General features: G+C 47.8%; 1 protein-coding gene across 2 annotated transcripts in view; it reads left to right on the top strand.

Moving 5' to 3' along the window:
• Positions 1 to 27,126, top strand: part of ADGRD1 (adhesion G protein-coupled receptor D1) — a 179,443-nt gene that overhangs the window by 19,844 nt on the left and 132,473 nt on the right. For both annotated transcript variants that reach the window (XM_055404644.2, XM_055404645.2), the window contains 8 exons: positions 9,343 to 9,522; positions 13,163 to 13,417; positions 16,358 to 16,422; positions 17,128 to 17,283; positions 19,498 to 19,557; positions 22,478 to 22,595; positions 23,793 to 23,903; positions 25,743 to 25,818. In XM_055404644.2, coding sequence (XP_055260619.2) covers positions 9,343 to 9,522; positions 13,163 to 13,417; positions 16,358 to 16,422; positions 17,128 to 17,283; positions 19,498 to 19,557; positions 22,478 to 22,595; positions 23,793 to 23,903; positions 25,743 to 25,818 — 1,021 coding nt within the window. The remainder of the gene's footprint in view (positions 1 to 9,342; positions 9,523 to 13,162; positions 13,418 to 16,357; positions 16,423 to 17,127; positions 17,284 to 19,497; positions 19,558 to 22,477; positions 22,596 to 23,792; positions 23,904 to 25,742; positions 25,819 to 27,126) is intronic.

Here is a 27,126-nt window from a genome sequence, read left to right as displayed (position 1 = left end):
ACCTGCATCTCTTAACATCTCCTGCATTGGCAGGCAAGTTCTTTACCACTAGCACCACCTGGGAAGCTTTCGGCAGAATGGGTGGGATCAAAAAGTCTGCCAAACTGTTTGCAGAAACAGAGCCTTTCTCACGGTGCTTTAGATGTTTTTTTAAATTAATACTCAACTCCCCTGAAAGATAAAATTTCATTAAAAAATCTCTACTTCTGTCTTCTCTTAAAAAAATCAGTAAATCCTAGTGTTACTCACCCACCTGGCATCAGTTGGTTAGAGCTAAGGTGACTGAATGGTCTCCAGGTTTCCTGAGTCCCTTGGACTCTCAGCTCTCTGGTAGTCCCTTGGACTCTCACAGCTTCCCTGGTAGCTCAGCTGGTAAAGAATCTGCCTGCAACGCAGGAGACCCTGGTTCATGATTCCTGGGTCAGGAAGAGATTCCCTGGAGAAGGGATAGGCTACCCACTCCAGTATTCTTGGGTTTCCCTGGTGGCTCAGCTGGTAAAGAATCCACCTCTAATGCGGGAGACCTGGGTTCAATCCCTGGGTTGGGAAGATCGCCTGGAGAAGGGAATGGCTACCCAGTCCAGTATTCTAGTCTGGAGAATTCCATGGACTGTATAGTCCATGTGGTAGCAAAGAGTCAGACACGACTGAGCAACTTCCACTTTCACTTCGGACTCTCAGCGCTCTGCTTGATGGCCACTCACCTGTGGCTTTCTTAAAATAATACTGAGGAGAGAAATGGTGAGAGTTAAAGAGTCCTACAGCATCAGATATTTCTAGAAGAAATTAGAGAGCCTTCTGGGGAGGCAGGAAGCATAGGCATGAGTAGCATTTCATATGCAGGGCTTGAGCTGACAAAGAGCGTGTCTGCAAGTTGAAAAATACAGCCTGAGCTGTCTACAGGAAACACGCCGGCTCTCTTATGGAGTCAGTGCCCCTGGAAAGACAGGCTTTTGAGTTTACGGCCTCTGTCATGTATATTAAAGTTAGAGAAACACTGTCCCTCTGGGTCTCGATCATCTTTTTCTCTGCATTTCATTGATCACTTCTCCTACCATTGCAAACTCAACTATGACTGAAGATGCAATGCCTCATCTTTCACCCAGTGTCTCTTCTGTTAACCGGGTTCTCCACCACTGTGACATTTAGCTTTTTATCTCTCCAAATTTTGCTCTTCATTATGTCATTTCTCCCACCCTATTTTGGTTATTACTCCCTTGTAATTATGGAGCTGAGGGGAAAAACATCTAAGAATATAGCAAGGAGATCCAACCAGTCCATTCTAAAGGAGATCAGTCCTGGGTGTTTATCGGAAGGACTGATGCTAAAGCTGAAACTGCAATACTTTGGCCACCTCATGCGACGAGTTGACTCACTGGAAAAGACTCTGATGCTGGGAGGGATTGGGGGCGGGAGGAGAAGGGGACGACAGAGAATGAGATGGCTGGATGGCATCACCGACTCGATGGACATGAGTGTGAGTGAACTCCAGGAGTTGGTGACGAACAGGGAGGCCTGGTGTGCTATGATTCATGCGGTCGCGGAGAGTCGGACATGACTGAGCGACTGAACTGAACTGAACTGAATAGTGTGGAAGCTTCAGCATCTTCACCACTTCTCTATGTCAAGTGACAATCAAGATATTTTTAGGAAAGACAATGAATTTTGGGCCACAGAGTTGATATCTTGGTAACATTCCTAATTTAAGAGAAGGTCTCTTCAGTTCACTTAACCATGTATATATAGCCTCACACTTTGCTCCTCAATTGTTCTGTGATTTTTAGGATGGATACGAAAGTCTTAGGAGCCATTCTCTGTGATTTTTAGCACCTGGGTCTCTGCACTCTTGAGAACAGGTGAGAATAGATCACTTGAAAGTTTTACCGAGGAAATTTACACAGCCAGACATAATTCTATCCTTTCAGTCCTAATGTGGACAAAAAAAAAAAAAATGGCATGTCATCCCCTTAACTCAGCTTATACAATATAGACTGTGAAGGCAGCAAGGCAGGATGTATTTATGCCAAGGAAGTCCAAGGGTGGGTTATTTACTTTAATTGGTTGAGGTTGAATGATGCAATTATCTAAATTTCCAGTCAAGCTAGAATGTTTTTAAGACAGTTTTTAAGATTCTTAAAATTTTCTCACTTTTAAATTGCTTTTATGATTTTTTTTTACACGTAGCACCCGAACTATAAAACTTGGGCTTCCCTGGTGGCTCAGCTGATGAAAAATCTGCCTGCCATGTGGGAGACCTGGATTGGATCCCTGGGTTGGAATATCCCCTGGAGGCCCCCTGGAGAAAGGAATGGCTACCCACTCTAGTATTCTAGCGTGGGTTCATGAAGAATTCCATGGACTGTATAGTCCATGGGGTCGCAAAGAGTTGGACATGACTGAGCGACTTTCCCTTACTCACTAGATTCAATTGAAAAGTAAACTTATCATCCCCAAGAACTGAAACCCAATCATCATTTTCTTAAGTAGAAGATTCCTGTGTTGTTGAATTCCACGTGGGTACCATTGCCCACCAGAGGCTCTGAATTCGAGATGTGGCATTTCTTTGTTAAAACAGGGATTAGCAATGGTTACTTACATACAAACGGACTTTCTTCTCATCGTAATCAGAACTGAAAGGTGATTGAGAAGGGATTAGCTCCTCATACTGTGATTGCTGTTGTATAAAGGCATGAAAGTGAAAGTGTTAGTTGCTCAATCATGTCTGATTCTTTGTGACCCCATGGACTGTAGCCCAGTAGGCTCTTCTGCCCATGGAATTCTCCAGGCAAGAATACTGGAGTGGATTGCCATGCCCTTCTCCAGAGGATCTTTCCAACCCAGGGATCAAACCCAGGTCTCCTGCATTGCAGGCAGATTCTTCACCATCTGAGCTACCCAGGAAGCCCATATAAAGGCATGCCAATATGCTAAAATTCTCTTGGAGAATCTGTCCAAGACCAGAGTGACTGAAACTATCAACTCTTAGAAAGATGTAGGAAGAAATCATCATATCGACCTGTACTCTGCTGAAATGGGGAGGTACAGATTACACTTTAGGGTCTTAAGAAAAATCAGAGTTAGGAATCGATGGCAGAAGCTTGCTGATTGCTTGCTACGAGGTGTCTGGGTCTTTTCCCGGCTTAGCCAGAAAACCCAGACCTCCCCATCACTGTCTCCCAGCCTGTGCTCGCTTAGAGGCACTCAGCAGGCGGCCACTCCGGAGAGACGCTCTGTTATCAGAACCCTGTACGTTCCTCTCCTCCCGCACAGTGGCCACACCACATGGAAAACCCGCTTAGAACCCTACAGTTGGTAGATTCCCTGGATGCCTTCTATTTTTTCTACAAATAAAGAAACCAAGGCCCCAGTTCTGAAGGCTCTCTTGACCAAAAACTGGGAGAACATCCAACTCCCATGCCTGAGATACGCTGTAATAAAATTGGACGTTGAACCAGCCAGATCAGATTAAAGGCCTTCCCGACCGAGCAAAATCTCTTTTATTTTCTTTTATGAGATCCATTTTATTTTGAGATAATTGTAGATGAACAGGCAGTTGTAAAAAATAATACACAGGGATCCCGTGTACTCTTTACCCATTTTGATGAAGTTGAGTGGTTAAGTTGAGGAACTTGAGATGGGGACTGTCCTGACTGTGTGGGGCAGAGACATCACAGGAGTCCTTATAAAGAGAGAGGGCAGAGGGGCAGAGTCAGAGATGTGGAGATGGTTTAAAGGTGGGGGAGGGGCTATCTTCTTTACCCATTCATCTGCTGACGGACTTTTAGGTTGTTTCTATGTCCTGTCTATTGGGAATAGTGCTGCAATGAACATGGGGGTGCCTGTATCCTTTTCATCTATAGACTTGTCCAGATATTGACCCAGGAGTAGAATTGCTGGATCCCACGGCAACTCGATTTTTAGTTTTTTGAGGAACCTCCATACTGTTCTCCATAGTGGCTGTACCAGTTTACATTCCCACCAACAGTGGATAAGGGCTCCCTTTTCTCACACCCTCTCCAGCGTTTGTTATTTGTAGACTTTTAGTGGCAGCCGTTCTGACTGGTGTGAGATGGTGCCTCATTGTAGTTTTGATTTGCATTTCTCTGATAATCATCAATGTTGAGCATCTTTTCTTGTGCCTGTTGAGATGGCCTTGGTTTTGATGCTCTCAACTCCCCACTCCAGAACGTTCTTGAGCCTGCTCTGCAGACTCTGGGCAGTTCTCATGGAAACCTGCTTTCAGGTGGCTGTCACGGTTAACAGGTATGGGTGAGCTCATTTCCTTCCATCACATTGTAGGTGGACGTGTGTCTCACACAGGCTGAGGGCCACCTCTGTCTTGAACCAAGTCCTCTTGGAAACAGAAAAGAACAGAGCATCTCCTTGCTCCCTCTTCCCTGGTGGCTCAGATGGTAACGAATCTGCCTGCAATGTGGGAGACCCAGGTTCAATCCCTGGGTCAGGAAGATCCCCTGGAGAAGGGCATGGCTACCCACTCCAGTATTCCTGCCTGGAGAATCCCCATGGACAGAGGAGCCTGGTGGGCTACAGTCCATGTGGTTGCAAAGAGTTAGACACGACTGAGTGACTAACACTCACTTTGCTCCCTTTGCTCACACTGCAGCAGCTTCCCCAGCACCCTCCCCCTGAATCTGTCACCCGAAATGGTGCTCAGGAAGGAGAGAGGAAGCCATGTGCACATCCTTGTGGTGGCCTTTGGTGGACTTCAGGGTCAGGAAGGGGACGCATCCTCTGTGGACAGAGTCAACTGAAAGTTTGTAAGCAATGGGAATTCAGCTCAGCTAGGCTCGGGGGATTTATCGAGAGGCTCCAAGTAAGACTGTGTTCTGGTTATCAACTGCTGCATAACAAGCACTCCCAAACTTAACAAGTGAAACACAGTTTAGCATCACCTCTCACAGTTCTGGGGCTTGGCAGGGCTCGCTCATGGCTATAGCCCCGGCAGCCAGGACTGGGTCCTCGGAAGGTGCCCCTGAGCTGGTTTCTCAAGACCACTTTCTTCACGCACATCTCTGGCACCTCCGGCTCCCCTGTGTGGTTTCTTTCTCTACCAGCAGAGCCTGGACTTGTTCCGGCTCCAAGAAGCTGAAAGCTGAAGCTTCTGGACAATTAATGGCTGTCCTGGAACCTGGCCAGGGCCACTTCTGTCGTTTCCTCTTGGTCAGATCAGCCAGAGGGCAGGTGGAGAAACTGGCCTAAGTCTTGGTGGAGAATGGGAAGGTCACATGGCCTGAAAGCAGATGGGTGGGGAGATGGTGTGGCTTCTTCTGGAGATTCAGTCTGCCATGACGAACTGGGTCCAGGTGCTTAGATGACGTCACTGGAAGCTCGTGTCTCCATCACTTTGGCTCTGTTCTCAGGAGGGCTTTCCAGGTATGATAGCAATGGCGACTCAGAGCCTCCAGGAGTCCCTTTTATCAGCTGATGCATGGCCATCCCTGAACCAGTCACTGTGATTTGGACTGCTCCAGCCCACGTGAGCCTGGGGCTGTGTAATCAGTCCCACGTGGTTGGCGAGGAGGGTGTATGGCGATTCTCCCCAAGAATGCTGTGCTGCGTAAGGAAGGAGGGATGTCCAGGCTGCTACATCACCTGCGGGTCTCCTTGCCCTCCCCGCTGGCCACTGCTCTGGTCCACCTTGAGTTACGAACACAGGACATGGTGCCGAGTCTGTGGGTCTGGTCCTCTACCTGGAGAGATTCCCTACCCATTCCTGCCTGCTGCTTCTGCCCCACTCACCACAGACACAGAGATGATAACGCACAGCAAGGCTTCCACATCTGTAGGCATTTTTCTCCTCCATGGAATTCTTGAGAATCTTTGTTGTCTAATTCAGTAAGTGAGCCCTCACCCAAAGAATGTCATCTCCAAGACAGGATAGAGAGGTGGCAGGCGCAGATTCTAGAGCCAGACTGCCTGGTTCCAATGCTGACCCCATCACTTGCTATGTGGCCTTAGACAAGCTACTTTACCTCTCTGGGCTTCAGTTTTCTCACTTGTAAAATGGGGACCATACTAACCCCTACTTCACAGGGCTGTTGGGAGGATTAAAAGAGTTAACTCATGTAAAATTCTTGGGACATTTTATCTTGCATGAAGTAAGTTCTTAAACAGTAGAACTTGCTTTTCTTTTTAAAGTGTTCTTTATATAGTAAGGACATTTATTTCTTGCTTGTTAAATGTTTTACAAATATTTTTCTCCTGGGTTGTCATTTGTCTTTTGACTTTGTCATGGCTTTAAGTTTTTTGGCTTGCAGAATTTTATAATATTTATGCACTCAAATGTATCCATCTTTTCTTGGGACAGCTGGAATTTTTTTTTTTTTTTTGGTCTTATCAAGAAAGAACTTTCCTCTCTTTACTTTTGGGACAGATGAGGATTTAATGCTCATAAGAAGAAGAAAAGTGCTGAATCAATTTGTCAATACTGCACTTCTTTTTCCTTTAGACTTTTTCTTCTTTGTATTGACAATTCCAAGTGCAAGAAGCAAAGTTCCTGAAAATACTAATATTAGAGGACTCATTGTGAATCTTTGAAGACTCAATGAAGACGTAAATTGATATTTAAATACAATCTGTTCCTCAGAGAGAAATGATTATTTTGTCGGCCAAATGAATCAAAATGAAAAGCTTGGCTTATAGGAACCATCATCTGCTTCGATCTTGCCTTACCTAAGGCCAAAATGAATGCTTTATGTTTCATTTTTCTTCCTGGACAGAAAGACATTCCGCCAAGACAGGATTGAACGAAAGGAATTTTTCAATGCAGCAAAGTGTTTGGGAAAAAATGGACTTTTGTGAATCCCACTGGGACATCATTTCATAACAGAAGTTTCACAATGTGCTGTGTTCGTGTCCCTGTGAAACTGGTTGTTTCTGAGTGGAGAGGCAAAGCAAGGAGGCTTGGGGTTTCATTTTCGGACTCCGTGTCCCTGCAGTGGATGGCAGATAGAAGACCTGGGGGTCCTTGGGCCTGGGACTCCCCTCCACCTGGTGCCTTTGCAAAGGCAAAGAAGGACAGTGTCTGGGACAGTTCAGACGCTCCCTGGACAACCTACCACAGTCCTGTCATTTAGTTGCAGCGACCCATGTCCCAGGGCACTTTTGAGGACTTTTTTCTTTCCTCAATAGCCCTGAGAATATACTCCTGGAGACTTGAAACTCTGTTCTGCAGTCTCTCTGAGCCTCATCCATTAATTCAAGTTTCATCTTTTTTAAAAAAAATTATGATATTTTCTGAATTTTTTAGAGGCACATGGTATTATGCTGTACATATTACTTTATTAGCTTTTAAAACGTATTTATTTATTTACTTTTGGCTGTGCTGGGTCTTCGTTGCCGCACGTGGGCTTTCTCTAGTTGTGGTAAAGTGGGGCTACTCTCTAGTTGCGGTGTGTGGGCTTCTCATTGAGGTGGCTTCTCTTGTTGCAGAGCTCACGCTCTAGGGTACATGGGCTTTAGTACTTGTGGTGTGAGCTTAGTTGCTCCGTGGTATGCAGTGTCTTCCCAGACCAGGGATTGAACCTGTGTCCCCTGCAGTGGCAGACAGATTCTTAACCACTGAACTACCAGAGAGTTCAAATCTTGGGCCTGTTTTGATCAGCCCTGAGTACCTCCTCTCTCAGCATTTCTGAAGCCTGGACTAAGTTGAGGGGGCCAAGGCTGCCTGATTTATTTCCAGCTATTACAAGCTGTGCCTGGCAGGTTGCATGCATTCTCTCTCTCTCACACTCACACAGTTTACTCACGTGCAAAGAAAGGGTAAATGTAATTGGAGTTGGAGAAGCAGAGTGGGGGCGATCGGGCTCCAAAGGGCAATGACAGGAGCCTCTAGCTGGTCCAGCCTTTGTCGGCCCTCCCTGGGGAGCCTGCCCTCCCTCCCCTTCTCCTCCCTCCTCCCTTGTCGGCAAGGTGATCCTGGGTCAGGTCTTCACTATTAAGAGCTGGACTTGGCTGTCTTGGCTGCCAGGGCCTCCATAGGCCCTGCTTTGTTGGAAATGAACAAAGGTTTCATAACCTTTCAAAGTGGGCTTCCTCTTTGACTAATAATGCTCTACTGGGAATCTATTGTAAAGGCATATAATCTGAGATGTGCAGAGAGGTTTAGTTTCCAGCTAGGTTTGGGAAATTAAAAGTTGGAGAAAACTTTAAGACAGTCATGGGGAGGTTGCTGTTTAAAGAAAATCTACAGGACTTCCCTGGTGGTACAGTGGATGAGAATCCTCCTGTCAATGCAGGGGACATGGGTTCGATCCCTGGTCTGGGAAGATTCCACATGCCAAGGGGCAACTAAGCCTGTGAGCGGCAACTACTGAAGTCTGCGAGCTTAGAGCCGGTGCTCTGCAGTAAGAGAAGCCCCCAAAATGAGAAGCCTGCACCCCACAACAACGAGTAGCCCCCACTTGCCGCAACTAGAGAAAGCCCTCGAACAGCAGTGAAGACCCAGTGCGACTAAAACGAAGATAAATGTATAAAACATCTACGGTTCTTGCTTACTTATTTGTTGCTTTACGTATTGGGTGCGCCAGGCCGTTTGCAGGCTCTTGTTCCCCAATCAGTGATTGAACCTGTGCCCTCTGCAGTGACAGCAGAGAGGCCGAAGCACTAGGTCTCCAGGGAATTCCCTACAGTAACTGTTTAGAATGTCATGTTGTGCAGTTAAAAACCAAGATGACATCAAGGCATATTTATGAACATTGGAAGGAGTCTATGATACCACAAGTTTAAAAAATGTGGCTTCTAAACCAGTATGTGTGAATTGGTTCCTTTCTTTGTAAAATGTTTACGGAAGAGGTTTTGGAAGAATCTACCTTAACAGATGATGTCTGCACAGCAGATTTTTTAATCTAATCAGAGTCAGTCTCTAGTTTAGGGACCTTCGGCAAACCAGCCTTAGTTTCTTCATTTGCATAATTGGGGTGATAACCTCATTTTGTAATATTAAATTTTTAAGAGGTATGCTCAGTGTTTAGTCGTGTCTGACTCTTTGCAAACCTGTGGGCTGTAGCCCACCAGGCTCCTCCATCTACGGGGTTTTCCAGGCAAGAATACTGAAGTGAGTTGCCATTTCCTTCTCCATATTTAAGAGGACAGCATTTGTTTAAAACCCTTAGAAAAATGTCTGGTACCCAGTGAGCTCTTAATAAATATTACCTGTTATTATTGTTTGTATTTTCTGCATTGAACACACATTTTCTCTAGAATGATAAAAAAATTACCTTTTGAATGAAAATCAAAAAGCAGGGAGACCTACCTGCTTCTGTGAGGTTAAGTCCCATTCACTTTTCATTAATAATAACTGCACGTCTTTCCTGTCCTCAGGGGTCTCCTTCTCTTTTTTCTGGAAGACACAAGGAGAACAGTCCACATCAATCCCTTCTGCCTATGGAGGACAGGTCATTTCCAACGGGTTCAAAGTCTGCTCCAGCGGCGGCAAGGGCTCCGTGGAGCTATACACGCATAACAAATCCGTGACGTGGGAGGCCAGCTTCAGCCCCCCAGGTAAGGGCGCTGCCGGCCTGAGAGATGCTCCCGGAGGTGGGGGCGGGGGGAAGGCGGGAGGAGGCCCGGGGTCCCGCCCCCTCCACCTCCTGATAGGAAGCAGATGAACCCAATGGATGCAGAGCTCCGGGGCGCTGTCCTTGGGGCACGTGAGCCCCTTCCTAGACCAAGGGGCTGCTTGGGAAGACTTACTGGAAAGGCTGAGATAGCATCCTTTGCTGAGATGTCTGCCTGGTTAGTTAAGGGCCAGGATTCTGCAGCCAGGCGCTTGGATTCCGTCTGACTGCAGACAGTGTTACTGCGTCATGTTACTTAGTGCACGGGAGCCTCAGTTTCCGTGCGGTGAAGATATTAAGGATACTTCGCTCACAGGCTGGAATATAGCTCTCGGCCCAGTGCTTATTGTTTCCCCTTTTCCTGTCTTCCCCCTCTTTCTCCTGCATCTTCCTTCTGCCTTCTCCTCCTCCTCTTCTACTCCTTTCCTTTCCTCCTTCTCTGGCCAGCCTCCTTCTTTTTAGTGGTGCAAACTTGCAAATGTTTCGACTTTGATGTGAAAAAGCCTTTGGAAAAGAGGGGCTGATGATTGAGGGAAAGAAAGGATGCTGGAGGAGAGGCGAGGGCACCAGGCAGGGAGGGGCCCCGGGATTCAGGAAGGATGCTCCAGGACCTGGGAAGGGGAGGGGGAGCTGGGTGTGTGCAGATGTGCCTGAGATCCTAGGTGGGTGTTGGGAGGCCACATGGTTCTGTTCCACAGATTCCTGTTTTCTCCAGGGCGCAGTATGATCCTAGATGACCAGGCAGGAGGGCAGAGGTGTGGAGCAGGCACCTGAGGGAGGATGGAGATCTGTGAACTAAGATGGAGAGAGGTGACCAGGGACTCAGAGCATCTTAAGGCAGCATGGAGGGGCATCCAGTCCAGACCGGAGACTTAGAAGGGAATCTCACAAACTGAGAGTCTAGAATGGTCTCCTCCAGGAGGAAGTGACCTTCCTACATGGAGCCAAGCAGCCTGGGTCAGGTCTCGCTCTGTGCCCTCTCTGCCAGCTGTCTGGACCCCAGTGCCTTACTCACCCACCCTGTGTCGCAGCGTCCTCACCTGTATCGTCAGCCCAGTGACAGTATTAGGTCAAAGGGCGACTGTGAGAGTGAAGTGAGGTAACACCAAGGAACCTAGAAGAGAGCGGTGCCCAGGGGATACCGAACGCATTTGCCTGATTCTGCTGGTACTATAAGCTGGGGTCAGGCTTGTACCTCTGGAAAGGGGGCAAAGTCAGCGCGTGCGGACTTTGCGAGAACTTTGCATGCCTGCCCTCTCTGATCCTCAGGGCCAGAAATCGTCTCTCCTTACTGACCTGCATGTCCTACCCCTTGTTCACGGCTTTCATCGTGTTCTAACTGCTATCAGTCTCTTATGTAACAGGCTGATCTCCCTGCCCCTTTGGGGCTGACACAGTATCAGGTACCGAGAAGGTTTCTTGATATATTTTAAGGTCAAATCTATTGAGCCCTGATTGTTCATCTACCCAGAGAAATGGGGAGAATTGTAAATATCTCTGCCTGACATTGTGCTCTTATTTGTTCCTTGAAGGTATTTTCACATTTAAGGACAATGATACTTTTCTAAAAATTATGAAATGAAGAGAAACATTTTTATTTTTATTATTTAAAAAAATTTATGTATCTATTTACTTTTGTCTGTGCTGGGTCTTTTTTTGCTGTGTGTGGGCTTTTTTCTAGTTGCGGTGAGCAGGGATGTTACTGGCCAAAATTTTGGACTTCTCTACCCACCAAAGCTGAATAAAAAAACAATATGAAAGCAGAGTTTCAAAGAAATAGAAAGGTGGCTTTAATTCTCAACCAGCAGAGAGGGTAACACAGTAGGCTTATACCTCAAGAATCGTGGCCCCCACTCCATGAGGAGTCTAGGGGTTTACATAAGGCAAGGGCTCACAGTCAGCTGTCAGTGAAGAGGAACAAAGGTGATCGGATCTTGACTTTTCCTCTTGCATTGTTTCAAAGACAGTCATAAACTGGCTTCAGTAACCCAGTCATTGAGTCTGGCAGTTGGGTGGCTCTGTGGCCTTCTTTATGATATGTAACTACAAGGGGAAGGGTGTTGTAAGGATAAACACCAGATAAGGGATGTATTTAGCACAGAGTCAAAGGAAAAAATGTGAATTGTAGCTTCTGCAGAGTTAGGAGGCAGAAAAGCGAACTTTGATACAGACATGCAGAGTTAAGAGCAACTGAAGTAAAAAAAAAACTAGGAATATTCAGGCCTGCTCACTGTTCTCTTTATCTTCTTTGTTCTCAGGAAAGGGAAAGACAAAAACTCATTCCTCTTTTTTCCTTTTCACTGCAACAGGGGCTACTCTCTAGTTACAGTGTGTGAGCTTCTCATTGCGGTGGCTTCTCCTGTTGCAGAGCACAGGCTCTAGGGCTCGTGGACTTTGATAGTTGCAGCATGTGGGTTCAGTAGTTTTGACCCAAGAGCCCTAGAATGCAGGCTAAATAGTCATGGAGCCTGGGCTCAGCTGCCCCATGCCATGTAGTATCTTCCCAGACCAGAGATGGAACCCATGTCCCCTGCACTGGCAGGCAGGTTCTTTAATCACTGGACCACCAGGGAAGTCCTGACTGTGATACTTTGGACCTATCTGGGATCCATGTTCTCCAGAGAATGAAGGTTAGAAAGTTGCCCAATCCTGAGCGAGAAGCCTGGGGTAACTGCTTATACATCCTATAAAGGGCCCCTTTCAGCAGCAGGTCACTGGGTGCATCTGAATACCCCCTACACAATGAAGTGAGGCCCTCTGTGGGGCCAGCTGTTGTCAAAGTTCGGTGAAATTTCTTCTTGTGGGTCAATGTGGTTCTCATGCCAGAGCTATGACTTACCACCAAGGCTCCTGATGGAGGGTCTGGTGGAGCCAAGAGTGGTCTGTCCTCCCCCAGGCTGCCATCATACGCTCAAGGTCAGGGCAGAGTTGGGGTATCAGTGGCCTGAGGGCTGAATCAGGCTCTCAGGTATGTCTCACTGACCTGCCTGGGGGTGGCCTAGGCTGGATTAAAAAGTATTTTTGAACAAGTTATTTTTTAAAATAAACTCTCCTTTTATAAAAGTTTACTTTTTTAATTATTATTTTTTTGACATGTACACACTGGATCAAGAGTTATTATTTTGTTTAACTTAAAATGGCAAAGGATATCTTTGAACAGGCTTCTGGACTTTGGGGGGTGAGAGTAACTTCTTTCCTGAGCTCCTAAGACTGAGGGAAGTCAGATGTGTATTATGACCTCTGTGTGTGTGTGTTAGTTGCTCAGTTGTGTCCGACTCTTTGTGACCCCATGGACTGTAGACCACCAGGCTTCTCTGCCCATGAAATTCACCTGGCAAGAATACTGGAGTGGGTTGCCATTCCCTTCTTCAGAGGATCTTCCCAACCCAGTGATTGAATCCAGGTTTCCTGAATTGCAGGCAGATGCTTTACCATCTGAGCCACTGGGGAAGCCCATATTATGACTTAGGACTCAACCAATGACCTACTATTATAAGGGAGAGAAATGTGTGTAAAACTAGGAAAAGAACCGAGTGTGGCGCTAGAACCCACGTCTTCAGAAGGGTGTGCCTGCTCTTTCCCAGGCCACTACTGGACTCACGTCCTGTTTACATGGAAGTCCGAGGAGGGCCTGAAAGTCTACGTCAACGGGACCCTGAGGACCTCAGACCCAAGTGGGAAAGCGTCTCCTGCCTACGGGGAGTCCAATGACAACCTCGTGCTGGGGTCTAAGCAGGACCAGACCAAGAGCTACGAGAACAGAGCTTTTGACGAGTTCATCATCTGGGAACGGGCTCTGACGCCGGATGAGATCGCCATGTACTTCACTGCTGCCATTGGTCAGTGAGAGGGGCGGGGCTGCGGGCCGGGTGTGACGTCAGCGCTGGGGGCGGGGACTTTCCTATCTACCGCCCCTTTACCGGCGGCAGGTCGTTCTCTGCTCTCTCCTGCTGGGCTGTCGACAGGTGCTACAAGCCGAATGCGTCCTGATCAGTTTTTCCTAGAACCCGTTCTCCCTAAGATGGAGGAATTCATAATTTACCAGAAACACAATGAGGCGAATATTCTCATGCTGGTCACCAGGGAATTTTTGAAGTTTGTGATAGATGGTTATGGAAAGTTTTGGGAAGCGAGTGTTCCCGGTCCATTTGATGCACAAATGTTTGCCACATGCCTTGCGCGTGTCAAACTCACCCATGGACCCTCAGAGAGCACCCCCTGCGCACCTCCCTTCCTGCTCAGCACAGAGCGATCGTTCAGATCAGGGACCTGGTGGACCGGCAGACCTGGTTTCAAAGTCTCACTCAACCGTGATGAGCCGTGGGACTCGGGAAGTCACTTTGTTAAAAAATTGAGGTAAAATTCATGTAATGTGAATGTCACCATTTTACAGTACACAATTCAGTGGTACTTACTATGTCCACATGTTGTGCAACCATCCTTCCCAGAGAAACCCAGCCCCCATGAGCTGTCCTCCCCATTTCCTCCTCCCCTGCCCCGGCAATCACTAACTTTCTTTCTTTCTCTGTGGATTTACCTATCCTGGATATTCCATATAAATGGAATTACATAATATGTGATCTTTCATGGCTCAAGTGATGTCGCTAAGGAATCTGTTTTGGACTTTGCCTTCTTTTGTCTTCTTGTGGTGCCAGGATGGCTGCCATTCCCTCCAGGAGCACATTGCTCCCCAGCCCCTGCACCCTGCCCCCCCCCCCCAAAAAAAAAAAACCTTAGCAGGAAACAAGGAGCTTCTTTTTTCTGTCATCTACTACAACCCGGCTGGCCATCATTGTCGTTGGCCCACATTGACCACAAACCAGTTACTGTGGGTGGGATGTGGAATATTCTGATTGGCTTAAGCCTGGGTCACAGTCCACCCCACTGAAATGGCAGTGAGGTCAGGGCTTCCTCCACCAGTCCCCCTCCAGAGCACTGTCAGGGTGCTGTTCTCAGAGCCACTGTGCAAGCAAAACCAGCTTATATCCACAGTAGCCTCTGATGTCTCCATCTTTCACCGAGAAAACAGAATTCATTCCCTTTCACAGAGGTGACACAAGACAAAATATACCATCCTTTAGGAGGAAAAAGGATATCAATCGACAGCAGTTTATTGCCTAAGATTCTGAGATTTGTCACCTAGAGACCAAGATAGCATCTGTACTTGTGTTATTGAGAGTCTCAAACGACTCCTGCCTCCACAGGAGCTTACTGTTTTAGCATCACTGGAAACAGGTTTTAATGTTCCTGGCCCTTATAGCTGTCACAGCAAAATCTGTCACCAGGACATCTCTGGGCTCACGGATGTGGCCTGTCAGTCTCCCCATCCCCACCTCCACCCCACCCCTCCACCCCACTGCCGCCACAGTGCAGTGTGTCAGGAAGTCCCTGCAACTGAATCACATGTGTGTGTTTACCCTCACTCTTCACATTTGGGGAGGGCTCTGTGCGATTTTGGGAGACTGGAGAAGTGTTCTCTTAATACTTGTGTATCCTGGGGGCTGCAGGCCCTACCTTTACTGAACCAGAACTGGACTCCTAATCCCACATCACTTGGGGATTTGGTTCTGCAGACAGAGGCCATAATGTAAATCCTGTATTGAAAAGTGTCCCTCAAAGACCCCTGAAGACCTGGTGTGGGGCTCCTGGACCATTACTTAGTCCAGCTCAGCTGGATTCAAGGCAGCTGTGCTCAGACAGACAACTGAGGCTGAAATCCAGCTGCTGTGGTGCTGTACCCACCAGACAGGGTAGAATCTGTTCTTTGCATAAAGATCTGTCTGCACATGAAGCTGTGAGCTAGGCTGCAGATGCCCAAAGGGGAAGCATTTCCCTGGGTGACCTGTCTGGAGGGGGCCCTTCTCCTAATCTCTTAGCTGGAGACAAACAGGCAGAAAACAGTAAATCATGGCACATGTTTTGTTTTGTTTCTTTTTGACTGTGCTGGGTCTTCATTGCTGTGCACGGACTCTCTCTGGTCATGGTGAGTGGAGACTACTCTTCCTTGCAGTGTGCAGGATTCTCATTGTGGTGATTTCTCTTGTTGCAGAGCAGGGGCTCTAGGCGAGAGGGCTTCAGTAGTTGCAACTCGAGCACTTAGTTGCCCTATGGCATGGGGGATCTTCCCAGACCAGGGATTGAACCTGTGTCACTTGCATTGCAAGGTAGATTCTTAACCACTGGACCATCAGGGAAGTCACATGGCTACATCTTTGGTTTTGGATGCCTTTCTGATTGTGGTCATTCATAACTGGCCACATGGGGTCTTGAATAGAATCCTCGGGATGGGAGGGGCTCAAGAAGATGGTCTCCTCACCACTTGACTGGGTTCCAGTGTCATCTTGCTGGAAGGGAAGGGGCCAGGTTTCCTGTCTGTCCCAGCCCAGTGATTCACAACCCTCTGTATTTTATGTATAACTAGTCCACAGTGCAATGGAAATCCATTTCTTTTGCTTTTTTATTTATTTGAAATTGGTGCAAGCTTGTATGAAATCATCTTTTTATATGATGTTTTGCCTGAAGGGTGTTTCCAAGCAATTTAGACAAAAATGGAAAAATAATTTGATCTGCAAAAATCCATAAAATCTCCCCATTTGGCTGATTTATTAGACCTTTATCTTTCCAGAAACATTCCTACTCACAGCGTTCTCAGGCTCTCTTAGTTTGTGTCTGAACTGGTAGATTTTTGTAAAAAACACAAAGAAACAGGCCTTCCTGGGGGTGAACGAAGTGACCACGTTTCAGTCCCTAATTAAGTATTATTATTATTCTTTTTCCAGGAGAGCAGCTTTCGCTGTCTTCAACATCACCCAGCTTCTCCGTGACACCCACAGTGAACACCATGGTGAGCAGATGCATTTAGTTTTGCCCCCCATCTTGGTGATGTCTTTTTGCTTGGACTGTGTGCCAGGAGAATGGGAATCCCATTAGACTGTCTTGGTAGCCAGCGTTAGCACTAATTCTTGACGCTCAACTTAACTGAAGGGAAGACCCTCAGCTCCCCGTGACCTGTAGCCTCAGGTGCCCATATGGAGTCCACAAGACTTACCAGGGATCACCCAACATGAGGCTCTTTCTTGGTGCACTTGGCAGCATGACTGGAGAGCGAGAAGGAGGTGGCCTGGACACTTAGCTTCTCTCTGCACCATCTTCTTCTGATGTTTGAGGAAAGGATCCATTCCTTTAGAAAGTGTTCCCTTCTGATATGAACATTTGCAATCAGTCAACTTTCCTTCCACAAGAACTTCAATGTAATAGTGAGGGAACAGACTCTAGAACCACCTGTTTGGGTTCAAATCCCAGTTCTCTCATTTATTTCTGCATACGCCTCTCCATGCTCAGTTTCATCTGTCAATTGCGTGTGTATTTCATGAGGTTGTTGTAAGGATGAAATGTTAATATATGTTAAATGGTCACAAGAGCATATAGGAAGTGCTATCATCATGATTATTATGGTGTGAGAAGCATGAGGCCCAAAGGACAGACTGAACTTCTGTAGACACCTTGGCTTTAGTTCTTAACAGGAGCTTGTGTCACTGATTTCTTTCAGGTGCCCACCGATGCCTACCATCCCATCATAACCAACTTGACAGAGGAGAGGAAAAACTTCCGGAGTCCTGGAATTGTTCTGAGTTACCTTCAAAATATGTCCCTCAGCTTACCCAATAAATCCCTCTCAGAGGAGACAGCATTCAACCTCACCAAGGTAAAGGCTATATGACTTCTGTGCCCAGTGGATCAGGGATGGCAAACTGCCAGACCATGGCCGACAGGTGTGTCTTGTTTGACCTACATGGAGCTGAAAAAATCAGAAACTTTTATATAGAAGTCTGGATTTCAGAATTCTCATGAACAGCCAGATAGCATGGACTACACCCTGTGTATACTTCTACACAGCTCGGTGGAATTTCCTTCAAATGAGACTAGACTCTTCATCTCCTTTTCCCAGAGTCCAGCCAGGCTGGCCTGTCTCTCCATCTACCTGGCCCCTTTGCATGCCTGGTCGCTTCTGTCATGTCCAATTCTGTGACCCTGTGGACTGCAACCCACCAGGTTCCTCTGTCCGTGGGATTCTCCAAGTAAGAATACTGGAGTGGGTTGCCATGCCCTTCTCCAGGGGATCTTCCTGACCCAGGGATCGAACCTGGGTCTCCTGCACTGCAGGAAAATTCTTTACTATTTGAGCCACCAGGGAAACCCCACTTGACCCCTGTAGGCATTTGAATTTGCATCTCTGACTCTAAACTCTGCTACCTCCCTTGGCAACAGCTAGAATGCAGAGTTGGGTCTTTGGCAGATTTAGCCATGGGGTCACAGGAAACTGTGTTAAAGCTAGGTGATTTACTCTTTCCTTTTAACTCCCCTGTTTCCCCTCAGATACACTGGACAGTGTCAGAGGTAGCAAAATCAAATGCATTCAGGAGCCAGATGAACAAAGTAAATGGATATTAGGTCAGACAGACAATAAGGAGGAGTAGAGACTGTGGCTCACCAGGAAGTACCCACCCATGGGGAGTAGCAGTGAGCTTCTCAAGAGCCTCGTGATTTTAACCATTATGTTTACTTCTTCTGATTTTGCAAGCAAAGCAAAAACCCATAATTTTAAAATGGAATCTCACCCATTAAAAAAAAGAAAAGTGGGCAGCTAACAAATTTAAAAACAGTTGTGTACAGACCAAATAAAAGACATCTATGAATCAGATGCAGCCTGTGGGTCATCAGTTTGAAACCTCTGGTGGGGGCCGTGTGGGGATAGATACTTGACTCTTGAGTGTCCTGTAGAGGAATCATGTGGATTTACCCCAAATACCACCAATTTGGATTGGATGAGAAATAAAAATCTTTGAGATGGCTGGATGGCATCACCAGCTCGATGGACATGAGTTTGAGTGAACTCCGGGAGTTGGTGATGGACAGGGAGGCCTGGCGTGCTGTGATTCATAGGGTTGCAAAGAGTTGGACACGACTGAGCGACTGAACTGAACTGAACTGAAAAATCTTTGGCATCCATTATCCAATTTTCCATGATGTCCAGTCTTCTCAGCGCCAATAGTTGAACAAGAAAGTGAAAAGGAATTTCTTATGCTAGGTAATAAGGTGGCCATTAGCCACACATGGCTCTTGAACACTTGAACTGTGGCCAGCTCAAATCAAGTGTAAAATACACACTGGAGCTCTAAAATTTAGTGTAACAGAAGAATGTAAAATATAAAATTGGTGATTTTTATATTGATTGCATGTTGAAGTGATATTTTAGCTATATTTGGCTAAGGAAAATATATTATTAAAAAGTAATTTCACCTATTTTCTTTTAACTTTTAAAAATGGGGCCGCTAGGAAATCTAAAACAAAAATTTGCTTGCATTATATTTCTATTCAAATGAACTGCTCTAGATCAGGAGTCAGCGACCTAAATACTTGCCACTGACTAATGAGTGTCGCCTGGAGCAAATGAGATCCCATCTACCAAAGTGCTTCGTAAATGTAGCCTGACAAACTGATGGGAGCTATTTGCATTTACTGCCGTATATATCGGAGGAGGCAATGGCACCCCACTCCAGTACTCTTGCCTAGAAAATCCCATGGACAGAGGAGCCTGGTGGGCTGCAGTCCATGGGGTCGCTACTAGTCGGACACGACTGAGCAACTTCACTTTCACTTTTCACTTTCTCACATTGGAGAAGGAAATGGCAACCCACTCCAGTGTTCTTGCCTGGAGAATCCCAGGGACAGCGGAGCCTGGTCGGCTGCCGTCTATGGGGTCGCACAGAGTCAGACATGACTGAAGCGACTTAGCAGCAGCAGCAGCTGTATATATGCAAAACCCAGCCTGTGGGTGATGGAGATGAGAAAATGGAAGGTCTTATGATTTTGAGTCTTAAGAATATACACTAAGCAGTGTCATCCTGTCTGTCTTTAGACTTTCTTAAACACCGTGGGAGAGGTTCTTCGTTTGCCCAGCTGGACTTCTGTATCAGAGGTAAGAGAAAAGAACATTTTGGTCTTCAGAAGTACCTTGGGAACCATTTTGTCTTCCTTGAAGTGGCATAAATATGGCCCAGTTCACATCTGTAAGAGAAATGATGCATCTCTCAGTCATGAGATCTGGGATATTAGAGCTCATTCCGACAGGATATGTGATTAATTTTCAATGCTCTGTTTTCTCTATGGATCAGAGCTCTGCAAACATCAGTACATGGTGCTGTCCTCAACACAGAGCAGGGAAATGGTTGGATTTCTTCATGAGGATTGTATGCTTGTTTATCATTTTAGTAGTTTTTTTTTTTTTACCATCACATTGTCTTTGAATGATAATAAAACATATTTGATTAAGGATCACTGTATTAAATGAGAAAAGTCAAATGTGTGACAATATACACTCATGATAATGAGTGTAGAAATCAAAGCAGCGTCTCCTTTTCTCTGTACTCTAAAGAATTAGGAGAATGAAATGCTTTTCCTTTTCTTTTTTAAAAATAACTTTCTTGATTTTACTTACATAAGAAATAATACAAGTGAATATGTTTGGAGTAGTTAGAAAATGCAGATAATAAATACATATAAAATAAAAATCACCTGAAATTCTCAGACTGAGTGATAACGATTGTTCATATTCTTATATATATGTGAAAGTGAAAGTGAAGTTGCTCAGTCATGTCCGACTCTTTGTGACCCCATGGACTGTAGCCTACCAGGCTCCTCCATCCATGGGATTTTCCAGGCAAGAGTACAGGAGTGTGTTGCAGTTTCCTTCTCCAGGTGATTTTCCCGACCCAGGGATTGAACCCAGGTCTCTTGCATTGTAGGCAGACACTTTTACCATCTGAGCCACCAGGGAAGTCCTATATATATATATATATATATATATATGTATTTCTTACAGTCTAGTTTTCAGTTCTCTTATATGCATATAACAGAAATTTCTCTCTCTCTCTCTTTTTTGGCCACAACATGTGGTTTGTGGGATTTTAGTTCCCTGACCAGAGATTGAACCTGCACCCTCGGTAGTGAGAGCACAGAGTCTTAACCACTGGACTGCCAGGGAATTATATATAATTATATATAATTCTTATATGCATATATATTCTATAAATATGCTATCTGGATTTACCAGTTTCTCTTTAATTAGAATCTTTCCTAATGATATTAAGTATTCTTCAGCGATGCTGTATCAGTCAGGCTATGTTAGGATATGTCACAGTAACAAATAGACCATAGATCCCAGTGGCTCCATGCAGTGGACATTTAGTTCTCACCCATGCCAAATATGATGTGAGTCCGGGGAGCCTCTTCTCTGCCCAGTGACCTGATTCCTGGCTCTGCCCATTTTCTGAGGCTACTGTTTCAACATGTGACTTCCTGGGTTGCCCAGCAGGGTTGGAGAAGTGGGGAGGAGAAAACTCTTGACTATCTTGCCTGAAAGGGCTGCAAGCACACCTTCTCCTGAACTCCTATAATGTTTAAAACATATCTGCCAGTTTGTGGCAGAATGACCTCCCCTTCTCATATGAGTGAGATTGCTCCAAGGTTTACACCTGAATTTTTTATTTGAACAGTTTCAAATAGAATGGGATGGGACTTCACAGTGGCAAAGGAAGAGAAAAACAGTCGTGAACTTAAGATCAATATAATATTCCCTAGAAACAAATTCTGTTTTAAAAGACACAGTCCTCCAAAGTTGATGATTTCCGAGGGGAAAGAACTGCCACCTAGCAAGCCTCCAGAAGATGGCCAAGGAAGACCTGAGCAAATATACTTTCAGCATCACTTTACATGAACTTTTTCTGAATGCTCTGCCACAAAATATGAATAATCATGAAACTATTCAGACTCAGGCAGGCTCTACTGTGCGTTAAAGGGAAGGTATGAATCAGCCACTACCCAACAGAACTGCGTGCCAGAAACACAGATTTTCATGCGCTTAACTGTGCTTGGCTGATTGAAGTCAGGCTATGGGCCTGAAAGAAAATGTCTAAAATTGGCCTCCGTGTTCTATTTCCAGCTCATTAGACTCTTATGAAGCATATGTTTGTGAGAGAACGCCTGGGACACTTAGCAACAGATGGATGCTTTTTCCAGAAAGGCGGGAAGGAGAGAAGGGGTATGATGGCAGAGATTCACACACCGCACCCTCAGGGGAACTGAGATGCCCTCTCCCTGCTAGACGTGTGTCTAGGATGAGGGGCAATCAGCCCAGTCTGAGCTGGCTGCAGAGATCCAGGGTGTCCTGGAGGGACTCCCTGCCTCCTTGGGGGCAGCGCCCAATAGGATCATCTCTGCTTTGGGAACTCAGAGTGGACAGGCCCTTGGAAAAAGGAAGAGACACACCAGGCTTGTCAGGGAGGCCAGGGATGACTTGGGTGCTGGCACCTCCAAAGTACCCTCCCCTTCGTGGAGATTAGGACAGAACTGCTGTCTTCATCCTGGAGGGTGTTGAGAGCAATGAGCTGCCTCCTAATGAGGCAGAAGAGGATGGAGTGGGGGGCGCAGATCAGAGAGATGCCAAGGTCCCCAGTGAGTTCAGAGTGGACCCAGGACCAGGTCCGGTCACTCTGTGTCTGAGTGTGGAAGCCTTGGAGCTGATGCTCTGGTGACTGGGGTCAACCTCAGCCAGTATCCATGTTGTGTGAGCTCCGTTGGGCTGGGTGACCTCAGTGGTCACCTCCGCGCCTGTGGAATGGGTCAGCGGTGTGACTGTTTCTCCTCTCATCTGGTCATCGTGAGGACAGAGCTTGGCTGGAAACATCACTCAGCTGATGCTGGGTGTCCTCCTTTGCAGGAATGTTGACAGTGAACTTGAAGCTTAATCTTGTGCGTTGGTGCGTTTAACGCCTCTGACTCATGCATGTGCTGAGTGAATTCCATCTTCACATCTCCTTCCTATCGTGATGTTGTTTCAGGACAGTGCTGTGGTGCCGGGCTTGATAGACACCATCGACACCGTCATGAGCCACATAACTTACAACCTGCAGGCCAGCAAGCCCCAGGTCGCCATTGTGGGTTCCTCGTCCATGGCAGGTAGCTCGTCAGTGTGGGTGTGGGTGAGGCTGGCTGTGCAGCAGGCAGGGGCGGGTGGAAGGCGGGTGCAGGCAATGCCACCTGCTTGTTGAGTTTTGCTGCACTCCTGCATTTTCTTACATGCTCCCAGGTACACACAAACCTCACATGCCATCAGTAGAGATGTACCTCTTCATTGTCCTAAACTACATTGCCTGATGTGCAGTGACATTTTGGAGGAAGACAGAGTTAGGTCAGAACAACCGTGCTCAGCTGGGATATGCACACAGGACCACGGGAGCCTTTGAGACTGACTTAAGGGCCAGATTCATTTCGGGTGACAACTGTCTCAGTGCAGGGCAGGAGACGAGCAGCAGCAGCCCCTCGAGTGTCAGCTGCAGGTTTCTCCACGATATTGGTCACATGGTCTCCTACAAGTGGACATCATGGTTCTTGATATTTTCAGAGTTTGTGTCTAGGGAGCATGTGTGCATGCTAAGTTGCTCAATCATGTCCGACTCTGTGACCCCATGGACTGTAGCCCGCCAGACTCCACTGTCCATGGGAGTTTCCAGGCAAGAATACTGGAGTGGGTTGCTACTTACTCATCCAGGGGATCTTCCCGACCCAGGGATCTGACCTGCATCTCCTGTGTTGGCTGGCGGGTTCTTTACCACTAGCCCCACCCGGGAAGCTTGGTGCCCTAAAACTTTATCACCAGAGCCACACTTCTGGAAAGGAAGCTTCATTCACTCACTTGGGTTGGTTTTAATGGGAGTTTGTCGGCCAAGGCAGGTCCCTCCATGCGGTGATGCTTTTGCCTCACTTAGAAGATGAGTGTCTTGGGTATTTCACTTTCCTGTGTCTTGTGGGGTCCCCGGTGTGGAGGAGGAGCCCCTCAGCATGGGGGTCTCCCTGCCAGATTGGATGCAGTCACTGCTGAGACATCTTAAGCTGAGGGGCTGCCCTGAGGGCAGAGGGGTCACCCCAGGCCAGGAGCCCCACCCACCCCCACACGCAGCGGGTGGCAGTCAGACAGGTCTGCCACATGCTCACAATTATTGCTCTGGACACTCATTTTTTAGGTTCTTATTTCCCAAAGGTAATTACTCTCCCCAGGAGAGCTCATTCTGTCAAAAAAAAAAAGCAAAAGCAGATGGGATTTTACAGCCCAGTTTCCTGCCCTGGAGTTGACTGACTACAGCTTCCTCTCTTTAGACTTTTCAGTGGCCAAAGTGCTCCCCAAGACCATGAATTCCTCCCACTACCGCTTCCCGGCCCGGGGGCAGAACTACATCGAGATCCCCCACGAGGCTTTCCACAGCCAAGGTGAGTGCAGCTTGGGATCCTTGCAGAGGGACTCAGCCTGTGAGCTGTGACCGGGCAGAGGGGCTGCCCCAGCCCTCCTCCCTGTGCCGATGGGGCCAGGTTTCCATGGTGGGAACATGGCGTGTCACTGATGCTCCTGAGATATCTTCATAATGTCGACAACAACCCAGCCTTGTGCTCTGGGACTGAGGAGGCAGGCTGGCAATCTGCATTCTGCACTTGCGCACTGGAGGATTCTTAGCAGACCATGAACTGATGTGGCCACCTCCCCTGCCTGCTGGGGTGGCCTCAGCCTGGGTGGCTGGGTGAGGGATTTTGTCTGCTCAGGAGCCCAGGGTTCTGCTCCTGGGCAGTTGAAGTCAAGGATAATGATGGGACAGCAGCCGAGGTGATCTCCATTACTCTCTAGGGGGGCCCAGGTGGCTCTTGCCATTTTTGCTATCGTGACTGTCCCCCTACCCCTTGAAAGATGGCGGTGCCTCTGCAGGTGTGTCACTGTGTCCCAGGGACCTTGGACAGTCAAGGGAGTTGTGGATTCTCGGCACCTGACCATCTGGCCAGAGGCCACGATCTTCCCATTCTGCCTTCAAGACTGAGGACCAGTCTGGGTGGTGGACAGTGGTCCCCTCTCCAGCTCGGGGCCCTCACTCCCCAGCCCTTGGGAGCTGACCTCTGCTCCCTGTACCCTCTAGTTTGCTTTCTGAAGGGTGCTCAGGGATGTCGGGGTGCCCTGCTCTCAGGGGACTGTCCTCCCATACTCAGAGTGAACTGTAGAAGGGAGAGGTCCAGGGGCAATGCCAAGGTTGACCTAATGCATACCATTGCACGTGGGGTCCCGTCTCATGTGGCCGCATGACTGTTAGAAATCCCCAATTTTTCAGAATCAGCAAGATCGCAGCCTCATGTGGTCTGCCCACATGGAAACTTCTCACACTTGGCAGTAGAACTAACTGGTCACAAGCACCGACTCCGTGGCTGAAATTCCTGGGCTCGAGTCCCGGTTCAGCCACTCACTGGGCAAGTTACTGAACCTGCCCGGCCTCCGTTTCCTCGTCTGTGACTTAGGGGACAGTCTTAGTATCTGCCCCAATATTTTGTAGTGAGAGTTAGGAGAGACGGCTCTTACAGCAGTACCTGGCCCATAGTGAATGTGACGTGAATTGTTCATATACGTTCCTGAAATTTCAACACACTCAACAGATATCCTGAAGAACTCAGGAAGCATTGTTGACTTGCTCCTCCCTACCTCCTATTAAGCTAGCAGAGGGAGGTAACGGAATGGATGATTCCTGTTTCTAAGTTGGAATAGCACAGAGAGGTGGGACCCAGCAGAAGGAGTGACAGGTTTCTGGGTGACGTGTGAATCCTGCATCCGCTGCTCACTGGAGTGCTGAGATTGTTGTGAATGCTGCAAATGCAGAGAGCCACTGACATTCGCTCATGGCTACAGCGCTATTGCCTGGCACCGCCAACCACAGCTCAACCGGGCTCTGCCTTTGGAGGCGCATGGTGTTCTTGGAACGTCTACCCACCCGCCCACCCACCCTCTGCCAAGAGTTGTAGCATCTATGTGTCCAGAGCTGGCTCAGGGGCGGAGCAGGGAGTGGTTGCCATGGTTGCATTCAGTTGAAGGGTGGAGTGGAATCTACTCAAACTCTGTCCTAATGGTCAGTTCTGCCCCCGAATGTCCCTCCCCTTGCCCTTGAGGAGCTGCTGGGTTCCTGGGTGTGAGGTCTACGCTGTGTGTTGCTGGGCAAGCACTTTTGGTGGGGGCTTTGTGTTTCTCTTGTTTATCACTGGGGATGCTGACAGGTGTCTGGTCGTCTGCTCTTTCCCCAGCCTGGACCACCATTGTGGGGCTTCTCTACCATTCTGTGCACTATTACTTGAGCAACATCCAGCCGGCCAACACCAAGTGAGTTTCTGGGGGCCACGTAGCATGGAGTGGGGAGGGGTACCTGTTTTTTGGGTAGCAGGCCACTGTGACACCCCCACCACCCTGCCATCAGAGGCTCATGCAGTATTGTATCAGAGAACTTGTGGTGCCAGTGCCTGGTACTTCACTGTTAGAGCAAAAGAAGAAGATGCACGGATGCCTACACTGGGGGTTCAGCAAGCCCTGGGGCATGGGCTGATAGTGCAGTGGTCAGGAGCACCAGCTGAGTGACCATTCCACCTGGAACTGTGCTACCTTGGACAAGTCAGTTGACCCCTCCGAGCCTCAGTTTCCACTTCTGTAGAATGGGAAACGAGCAGCACATGCCTACATCTGTCAAGACTGTGTTGGATATATCAGCTTAGGCAGAAGGGAACTGAAGGCTCATGGGACTAAGAAGGGCAGGAGCAGTCAGCTTCAAGCATGCCTGGATCCAGGGACCCAGAAGACACTGCTTTGACCTGGTCTCTCCTTTCCCTGCCTCTGCTCTCCTCCATGTCATCTCATAGAGGCATTGCTGGCTCCCGTAGATGCAGACCCACATGGGTTTGGGTCCTGAGATCTCAAGAAGGAAAGTAATTGTCTTTCATGAATGAAAAGTCAGTTTCATTCAAAATCTAGGGAAGACTTTGATTGGCCAGCTTGGGTCATGTGCCCATCCTCCCCCCCACCCCTCGTCATGGTGGGAGAGGATCCTGCTCTTTCATTGGCCCGGTCTGTTCACATGACCTTCTAGGATTTGGGGGTGGATCAGCTGTACTCAGACCACAGGGAGGGGCTGGTTCCCCCAGGAAAGATTAGGCATGGAACCTGTTCCTCCCTTTCAAGGGTCCCTTGGAGGGGACAGGGAGGCAGAGCCCAGGGCCGGGGCAGAGAAATTGCCAATGAGGTATGAGCCCAAGGGGCCCATTTCTACAGTTAATGTTTGGAAGGCAAAGCCGTTTCTGTTGGCCGCGATCCGCCCTAGACAGGGGCCCTGCAGAGGGCAGCAGGCAGGCTCTGGTCCATCTCTCTTCCTGGGTGTCTGGCACAGCGGCCCGCCCAGAGTGGGGGCTCTGAAAGGTGCCTGGAGACAGAGCTGTGAATCTCAGAGGGAGCCGCACAGCATCTCCACCCCTGGCCCCGAGGAGGCCCCGCTTCGCTCCCCTGCCAGGACCAAGCCTGGGAAAGTTGATAGTATGAGAAAGGGTGTTCCTGCAAGCTCACTATCTCTGCTGATGGAAAAGCGCTGCGGGGGCGGGTTTCAGACACTGGTGCGCTGCTGGGTATTTGGAGTCCTGTGTGATG

Source organism: Moschus berezovskii, chromosome 19, assembly GCF_049115385.1.
Source record: "Moschus berezovskii isolate FMDL1 chromosome 19, NW_MosBer_1.0, whole genome shotgun sequence".
NCBI lineage: Eukaryota > Metazoa > Chordata > Mammalia > Artiodactyla > Moschidae > Moschus > Moschus berezovskii.
Note: the sequence above shows the minus strand (reverse complement) of the source record. Positions and strands in the feature narration are given on the sequence as shown.